The sequence below is a fragment of the Bison bison genome, unplaced genomic scaffold (assembly GCF_000754665.1).
Source record: "Bison bison bison isolate TAMUID 2011002044 unplaced genomic scaffold, Bison_UMD1.0 scf7180017864499, whole genome shotgun sequence".
Lineage (NCBI taxonomy): Eukaryota > Metazoa > Chordata > Mammalia > Artiodactyla > Bovidae > Bison > Bison bison.
Genome location: NW_011495058.1, coordinates 6,438,167 through 6,447,588, shown reverse-complemented (window position 1 = coordinate 6,447,588; position 9,422 = coordinate 6,438,167). Strand labels below are relative to the sequence as shown.

The 9,422-nt window shown below is 43.9% G+C and overlaps 2 protein-coding genes across 7 annotated transcripts in view; one reads left to right on the top strand and one right to left on the bottom strand.

Moving 5' to 3' along the window:
- Positions 1 to 9,422, bottom strand: part of GLI3 (GLI family zinc finger 3) — a 321,249-nt gene that overhangs the window by 311,520 nt on the left and 307 nt on the right. The window contains exon 1 of one of the 3 annotated variants that reach the window (XM_010829080.1): positions 9,290 to 9,349. The exons of 1 other annotated variant lie outside the window; for it this stretch is intronic. The gene's annotated coding sequence lies outside the window, so the exon portion shown is untranslated. Of the gene's footprint in view, positions 1 to 8,766; positions 8,877 to 9,289; positions 9,350 to 9,422 lie in introns of those variants that run through there. One more of the 3 variants, XM_010829082.1, reaches the window with a different exon arrangement.
- LOC104980394 overlaps positions 8,161 to 9,422 on the top strand; it is a 14,834-nt gene continuing 13,572 nt past the window's right edge. For all 4 annotated transcript variants that reach the window (XM_010829085.1, XM_010829088.1, XM_010829087.1 and 1 more), the window contains exon 1: positions 8,161 to 8,537. In XM_010829085.1, the coding sequence (XP_010827387.1) occupies positions 8,183 to 8,537 (355 nt within the window). In that variant the 5' untranslated portion in view covers positions 8,161 to 8,182. The remainder of the gene's footprint in view (positions 8,538 to 9,422) is intronic.

Below are 9,422 nucleotides of genomic sequence, written 5' to 3'. Positions count from 1 at the left end.
GTAAGCAGTGGGTTGTGGTCTGTGCCGCCTGGGAGCGCTTGCATCTTGCGCTTCCACACCGGCTTCCCTTCTGTTCCCTGCACAGTTTCAGGGTCCGTGTCCTCGAGCCCCGGCGGCCTCTCCATTCGCGGTCTCAGATCTTGCCGCCGCGGCCTCGGGGCGCCCGCCTGGCCATAAGTTCCCTCCCCAGCGCGGTAAGGCCCGGCCGCGCAGCGCTGGCTCCTTGGAATAGGCCGGCTCCACTCTTATCCGCCTTCCAGAAGCGTCACCCCAGCGAAAGGGCAGGCTAGAGTCCGGACGATCAGAACCCCGCAGAGCCTCCGCAGCCAAAGGAGCGGCCCTCCTCACTCTGCATCACCCAGATCACCCGCTCCCGGGGAGGATTCGAGAGCACTGGAAAACTCTGCACAACTGCTCCTGCAGTATCCCCCACAGACAGTGGTCGGCAGCGGCCCTGAGTGCAATCACATGGCTGCTTCACCGACTGAATTCAGGGAGATGCAACTTTCTGGGCACTTGGCAATGCAATACCCTGTGTGTCGCTCTACATTAAAGGACTGGGGGACACTTGACATCTTCAAGAAACCGCAGTGGCTGGGTGCTTCACATAACCAAACTTCTAACTTGCTTCAGAGGCTCTTAACCCGGTTCCAAATGTGTTCCTTCATCAGCTGCCCTAAACCGATGAGGTGTGTGAGTGGTGAAGGGGCAGACCTATCTCATGGGCTTTCTGTGTGACAGTCCTCAGTGGAGTTCCGAACTTCAACCACGAAGCTTTATATAATAAATGGAGAGCGTGAAAAATCACCATTCTGCCTTTCCCCTTGCAGATCTCTGCAGTGAACCCTGGAATGCACACACAAGCAGGATTCTGTGAATGAGTTAAGTCCTTAAAATGAAAAAAAAAAAAAAAAAAAAAAAGAAGCACCATTGCTAAAATCAACATTTGAAATGATGTTTGAACTGTATAAAATGACCTTCTAATCGAAGGTGAAATGAGACAGTAATTCTAAACTAATAATGCATCCTTTGTGAACAGCAGACTACGTTATCGGTTTCCCTAATCCAGCTGGTTTATTTTTCAGTGTCCTGAATTTGGCATTTTTTTTTTCTTGATGCATTTAAAGATTTAAAACAAGTTAAAAGCCTGATTAGTGGCAACCTGATCAGTTTCTGATCAGTTACTGCCAAGGCAGGAAGAAGGCATTCTAGGAGACAGGGTGCTTTGAACAGCATGGCGGATTAGGCCTTCAGTGAGAAATTATTCCCTTCAACGCAGGGAGCTCTTGCTGAAGAGAAATAAAGCTTTCCTCCAGAGAAAGTATCTTTACTTATACCTGTCCATATGTTTATAAACTGAATGATCTTCCTAATATGCTGTTTCAAAAATCCAGAAGGAGCCTGTGTAAGGATTTCTAAGGTGCTTCCATCACATCACTGAAAAGTGACATTTCTCCCACCTGTATTACTTACTAGCAGATTAGCGGCTTCTTCAAGATGCTAGTCTTGGAACAACCATTTAGGTAAAATTTTCTATTAAATAGTTACACCTTCCTGTAGCATTCAAATTCAGTTCCTGAAGAAAATGGCTGCTCTAGGAAAACTTATTTTTAAAAAATCAAAAAGCACAAACTAATACCGATTTTAACTTTAAAGCAATTCTGGAAGTGAGGAACAGCATGAGTTTCCATGAGCAAAATTTAGGGAATTTGAAACATGTCAGTGGGTTTCATATAATCATGCATTATAGAAAATCTCTTATAGGTTTGTAATATGGTTGACGCTTCCTGGCACTCAAGATATCTTTCTGAACTTAAAATCAATTAGATATGCATAACCTCTGTAACACACCAAGATTTTCCAAAATTCCTATGGCTTCCTCTCCCTTCCCTGTCTGTAATGTCTTTCTTTCCTGTAAGCTCAACTTCGTAAGTTCTTAATGAAATCTTCATGAATTTTTAACTATAACATTTTTAAATGTGCAATTATTTCACATTTACATGTGATCATATTCCCCCATAATTAGGAAAACCAAAAGCCTTAACTGCAAATAAGAAAGCTCCTCCCTGTTCAAGTCACCAAAAATGGTCTTTGGTAACCTAGAGGTCCCCAAATCTGCTACCTATTTTTTTCAAATCTATCTTTCCCAGTTTCTGAAGCTCCTAATCTCAGATAAGCAGTATCCATGATAGGCCTACGCAAATAGAATTACTTGAAAAGGGAATGGAATTACTCTAAGGGAAAATAAATGCCTGTCTATGGATTAAGTGAGTTTGGTTTTAGTAGATTAACTACATCTCAACTTTTTAAAAAGCCATATATTTAACTTCAACTATTAAAAATCTTATTTGACATGAAGTCATCATTGCTACTAGAATTAAAATCACAAATGACGTTTTGTATGCCCGTTTTCCTTTTCTGCTATGTGTACTTAAAAGCAAAAATGGTCTTTAAAAGGAAAGACCATCAGCTAATCTAACTTTCTCAGATGTTTATGAGAAACATCTGAAGGATAAAGGTCTCTATTTAATACTTGTTAGTTACTGTTTCTGAGTTTTGCAAAAACTTTGAAACATCAGGCCAGTGTACTTTGGTTTAGGTTTGAAGGAAGTGCCCTGCATAGCAGGTGCTATTAAGGAATGAGCTGACACCCCCATTTTCTGTGAGTTTGCTGGAGACAGACAAGCTTCAGACAGAAAAGGAGATCTATAAGTCAGTTATCAGTCTATAGATCAGCTAAGCTCATGAAAACTGTTATTTCCCTTAAACCTACATGTCACAAAAAAACAGCACGGCTGATCAAAGATGCCCCTTGTCTCACTTCTCTAAAGTTTATAGGAATTAAAAGTCTTCCAACAGTTTCAGAAGGAAAAAAAATGCTAAATTTAAAAATCACTCTAAGAGAACTTCTATAACTTTTGGTGCCCAGAATTAAGTGTGCCTTGACAATCAAGCTTAAGGGGATAGAGTCCAGGTTCTATGAATAAGAATTTACCTTTAAACCATCACAAATATGGGGCTAATACCTGCTAGGTGTTAAAATCAGCTTGGAGATACCCCAAAGGTACTAATTTTTTCGGTCTGGTACTGTTCACTGTACTTTAGCCTCCTGATTTTTAAAGTACAGATTCTTGAATCTTAATTGCAATGTAAAAAGCACAGTTTTCAAAATTTAAGGATTTTTAAATCACAGTTTACTCAGTAATAATTTCTGAATTATTCCTGATCAGCTCAGCCTATAAACTACAGAATTCTTCAGCTGTCTTATTTTTCACCTCCTGCCCACCAATCATATACAGAACTGCCAATGAAAACTATACCAAACGATGCCAAACGATGCACCCTCCCAATGAAACGCCCTGGTGTGGAATTTCATTGGAACCTCACATTTCAAACAGCAGATGTTGTCCTGAAGTGGCATGGCCTGGTCCATGCTCCATTCAGGGTTCCATACATCTTAGTTCATTTAGGCTTCATTCAAAAAAAGTCTCTTGAGACTGAATTATTCTTTTTCAAAATATCACAAGATGAAATCAAGAATATGGTTTCACTGCCTCATTCCTTCATTACAGCAATTTGAGAGTTAGTTTTCATCTGAATTGTGAGTTTTCAGTCTCTTTTTGTAAAAACCCATGTAACATACAATTCTGGAGTATTTTTAGGTATTTTACACCATCTCCCCCAAAAGTCCAGGGAGCTAAAGCTGCAAATTTCCACAAGAAAATTAACAAATAGGATGTCACACTGGGTTCTGAAGGTACTTCCAGAGACAGATTTAAATAAAACGACACTTAGCTCCTATTATTTAATTTCATTCTACAGCATAAAAATCACCCAAATACACAATCAGATGTTTAAAATATACTCCTGTGTCACACACACACACACACACACACATATCACCTCACCTCCCTTCCAAAAAAAAGGTAAAAGCCCACTAGCTGTTTGAGGCCAGCAATCAATCCAATTTACTGCAGGTACAATTTATATGTACACTGCATGCCACAACAAAACCACAGTGTGATGCCAACAGGGCCCTTAAGAAAGTTTTCCCCTAAATCTCTGTAAAGAAGCTTTAAAAGAAAGCAAGGATTACAGTCAGCTAGAAGGTAGGGAGGGGACTTACCTCAAACCCAGCCAAGCGGAAATCAGAGCAGTAATTCTACAAGTCGACAGAGTACACTTTCAAAGCTATAATGGTGTGAAGAAGTGCTGGGCACCATGGCCTGAAGGCAGCGCTAATACACTGATGACTGATGGCGGGGCCCGGGCAGACAATGAATTTGGGGCTTGAAAACTAACAGAAACCATGCAGCACTTTGACAAATGGGCTTTCACAATTTCATTCATTGAATAACCTTTAAGCACAAAATTGGCTCGAGTTCTCCTGGGAATTATGTGACAGGTCGTTGGACGATGATGTAAGTATTTTCTTTTTTAATTATGACTTGTATGCAAAATGCAAAAGCACCCTAACATGAGGACACAACCTTAAATGCTGCAGATGCATGTGTGGAGCTCCACACAATATTGCCTTTCAGGACGGGGGCTGGAATGTCCCAATGCCACCTTATTAACTAGGTAATGGCCTGTTCATTCAGTTTCTTTAGAGAGCCATAGATTTTCTGGGACGTTTTGTCGGATTGAAATATACACACATGGAACAAAAAACACTTTCACATTAAAAAAAAAAAAAAACAACAACCTGAAAGTGGTCATGAGTAGCTAAGTGTGGCACTAAAATATAGTGCATTAGAATTACAAGTAGAAAAAGTCTAATTTTAAGGTGTGAGGCAAAGGAAAAGTGCCTTGAAACAATTGAGACACCACATAAAGTTTGCAGTCGAATACACTTGCCAACACAGTTAACATTCAATTTCTTTCCAACGGCTCTTTCCCCTCCCTCTCTTTCCCTGTAAAACTAGCCCTTCGATGGAAAAATCATAATTTTGGCAATTTCGAAAGAGAGCATGAAATACCCAGTGTCTCTAAATTAACAAGTACCACTTACTCCAGGCAGCATTACCTTTAACAGCTTCTAAAAACTTAAGAAAAGGATCTTAAAACAGGAAGCTTAGTGAGCTCATAAAACTGTTGTTGGAGCCAGGAACACATAGCATATTTAATCTGCAAACTGTGAGAGTCTACAGTGATTTCAGCAAGATCTGAGGCATGCCCTCAAGGTTTGCTGGGATCTGGGATTAGGGGGTTGATAAGAACCTCTACTGCCCATGGACATGTTTTTCTTCTGCAGTTAAACACAAATGCACAGAGACATTTGACTGCTGCTTGGCGTTACTGCTCAACTTATAAAAAAGCTTTGCAGCTCCTTTTGCTGTCAATATATCAAAGTTAAAAAAAAAAATCATCAAAGTGTGAAATTTCATTTAAAGTCTTCGCCAGTCTACAGCTCTATTTCACAGGCCCATCAAATAAAAGTAGAGATGAAAAATACACTGAAAGTGCTTGAAAAAAGTTTGTGGTGCTCCCCCTGCCCTGTTGTTGTTTACTCTGTCTCCCTTTATTTGCTTTGAAACTAGAACAAATCAATTTTCATCTGGAAAAATGACAACAGGAAGTGAAGGGCAGCATCTTCTAGTAGCCTTTCATGAAAAGACAACCTGAAGTCATTATTAGAGTAGAATCTTATACTTACCAAATGAAATACACACACACACAATTTCTTCTACAGTCATGTCAGCATTTTAATTGACTTTCATGATATAAGTTGGCAGAAAATTTCTTGAATCTTCCAAAACAGATCAGACCGACTATAGAATACGGATGCCAGCAAAACTAAAACCTCCTTCAAAGAATTTTTTAGCTGGGGATTTACAACAATTGCATAAAGAAGAAAAGGCTGACTTTTAAGATAATCTACTATAGTCTAAAAGCATTAACATTCCATTACTAAGGTTTTCTTGAGGATTTCATGACTCACTGATTCACTTTTCCTTCAAGACTGGTTTTTCTTAGTACACTACTGTCTTCATATAAGTGAGTGCATGGAACAATGATCATTAAATTGTTTCCTTTCATAAACTCCCAAACCTTATCCTCCTAAAAAGGGGTCAAGGATAAACAGGACAGCTTGCATAGATGGAAGGACCCTTAATGGCGAAGCACAGAGGAAGTCTGAAACCCTTACAGCATGCAGGTAATTAAGAAAACTGGCCAAGAAACAAAGGAAAGTTCAACTTTTAGGCTAGGGCATCAAACTGATAAATTAATGACTTTCATTAAATAAGTAATGAAATAATTCACCAGAGTCATTTTTTATCAGTACTGAATTTTCTCATTTCTGTCTGTAGTCCTTTGCAAATTCGACATACTGGAAAAGTGTATTTATGGAGAAGTGTATTTATGTCAGGGTCCAATCAAGGAATCCAAACATGTTAACGGTACCAAGAATTCGTAAGTATCTGAGTTGAACCTACTAGCCTATTCATAACAATATAGTCTATACCTTTTAAACTGCTTCTGTGTGTGTGAAATTTCACTGGACACCTCTTACATTGGACTCATTCAGGCATCTGAAACCAAAGCTTTCCTAGGCTGACTTTAAGAATTATATACCCTGAAAGGCTCTCCCCTTAGGCAGGCAGTTTCTGATTAAATAGCTTTTAGTGTAAAATAAACCTCTTCTCTCTATAAGTATGCTATTACAACTAATTTAAATGTTAGTTCATGTTTGTTTTAGGTCTGACTACAGGCCAACTGGCCAAAGTGTTTGTGTACCAGGTTAAGACCAATATTTCCTAACATAAACAAATTCTTTAGATACTTCACACAGTTTACATTGTTAAGGCCAATCACTGCTACTTCAGTATAGCCCCTCAAATGAAATACTGTTCTGCTTTAGAAAGATAGAGCGATTTTGAGGTTATTTCACTACTTTGAAACATAGCATTTTCCTCCTTCAAAATAATCTTGACACATGTAATTAAGAAACTGTCAGACTATTATTAATTTTTAATTTAAAACCCAAATGAAATAATTACAGGAATCAATCAATAAGGCACCTATTCAAATTACAGAGCAATTACATAAATACTCAAAATTAATACTTTAGGCCAAAATTAATACTTTAGGCCAATTCTTGAAGATTTCTGTCTATAATATGCTAAGACACCAAACAACACAAAAAGTGTAACATGGGGACCGTGAATAGTTCCTGCCTTAAATAGAAATGGCCATGGCAGAGGGCTCCACCAGCTATGCCCAAGGCACTCAAGCTGGAACTCTTTTTAAAAGTTAATTTATTTCCACCAGACGCATATTTCAGGGATCTCAAAAATCTCCCAATTCTGTTCAAAATCATATTGGGAGGGAAAAGCTTAATTACTGCGCATTTCCAGCAAAGGGCTCTGGGGAGGAAAAGGGAGAAAGATAAAGGAGCGAAGAAAGGTGTTTTCTAAAACCAGTCTGGCTAATGCCACTGGCCAGGTCTCTGCACAGCGACCGACCCTCCATACCTCCGACTAACGGGACTCTTTTACTTGGAGATGCGGACGGTCCATCATTTCAAACTGAAATGGCAGCTGGAAAATGTGGAACAGCTGGCAGAGAGCTGGGAGAAAATGTTTTACATAAATATATGTACATATAAACTGGCAGAGGGCCACGAGCGCTGTACCCAAGGCCAGAATCTATCCGGGACTGCACATCACGGAGATGAGACCCCAGGGCGGGCGGGAGGAGTCGCCCGGAGGATGCCTCCCGCACAGTCTGTTTATGCGAGGTCAGCCAGGGAAGCGTGGGTCCAGCCGCTCTCCGGATGGCATCTCCTGAAGGAGGTGCCATCGCCGACTCCAGCACAAAGTTCAGGGGAGGATAAAAGGCCTGACTGTGCGGTGGTGCTTCGGCATCTGGCAATCTGCTTATAAGTCACTTCACAAACTCCCTAAGTTTGGAGTAAATATTTACTCCTTCTCCACCTCCTCCCGCCCATGTGCCCTCTGCAACTCCAGAAAGTAACTGTCCCCTGCAGAGTGATTCATACCCAACTCTGCTCGCTGAAAATGCGACCTCTTAAATGATCATTGCAGGCGCCACTGTTACCCACCTATACAGCCACCACCACCACCACCACCACCTCCGCACCACTCACTCCCTGCAGCTTCTAATACTTTTATTTCTTTTGTTGTCTTTCCCCTTACTTTCTTTCATTTTTTTTTTTTTAATGCTGTCTCTGGAAAGGAAAAGAAAGAATCCCAAATCATCCACAGATGGTACAACTTTCACTTTTCCTCTCTTAGGACGGAGGCGCGCCTCTTTCTCCCGGCTCACTCACACCCCACCCCCGATGGGAAGCGCAAGCTGGAGGAAGCCCCCGCCGCGGCGCTCCTCGCGCGCACCCACCTCACCGCCCGCCGCCTTCAGCGCCCGACCCTCGGGGGCTAGCGGAGTTCCTTTCAGCCCTCGGGAAAAGGAGTCGGGGCGAGGGGAGCAGTCGCCGCAACTGCTCCAAACTTCGTCCCCCGACCTCCCAACTCCGGGAGGTGAAATTCTCCAGCCTGTCTCCGGATGGCCGCCAGGTCAGACGCTGGGAAGGGGAGCATCACGAAGGAGGGAGCGAAGGGAAGACTGGTTCCGACGCCTTACCGGCGGCTCCCGAAATCTGGGCGCCTTTTGACAGCCATTTTCAGTTCCTCCCGCGCCCCCCGTCGGGGACTCCCCTCTCGACCCAGAGGCGCGGGCGCGGCCGCAGGAGCTGGCTCCCCGGTGCGGGGCCCCGCGAAACAAAGAACTTCGGGCGGGACGTACCTGCGGCGGCGGCGGCTGTCAAGTCCCCGAACTTCCCATAGACCCGCGTCCCGGGCGCGGGCGGGCGGCTCCGGGTTCCGCGCGGCCGCGGGCGGCTCGGGCTAAGGCAAGAGGCCGGGCAGGGCGCGAGGGTCCCCGGCGACTGGCATGGTGCGGCGCGGGCGGCCGCGGGGCGCGCGGGGAGGGAGGGTCGGGGCGGCGAGGGGGCGCGAGGGCGAGTGTGCGAGCGCGCCGGCGGCGGTGGCGGTGGCGTTGCCCCTGCCCGCTCCCGCCCGCTCGTGCGACTCCGGCATCGGTTTCAGGGATCGTGTAATCCGATCCCTTCTGACTCACAGGCCCTGAGTGACAGTTCTGATTTGGTTCACCCGCGGGAGGGAGGGGAAAGAGAAAGAAAGAAAGCCCCCACTGCGCTCCCCTCCACGCATGCAACCGACTTTCTGGAAGAAGGTCCCATCCCGGCCTGGAAACCCGCGCGAGCTTGGAGGCTCCCCCAGTCCCTACCCGCGCAGCCTGCGCTACTCACGGGTGGAAAAGTTGTCCCTCGGCTCTGCTCTTCCCTCCCTCGCGCTCCCTCCTTCCCTCCTCTCCTCCTTTTCCTCCTCCTCCTCCCCGCGCTCCTCCTCCCCCAAGTTTTAACAGATGTTGCCGGACTCTGG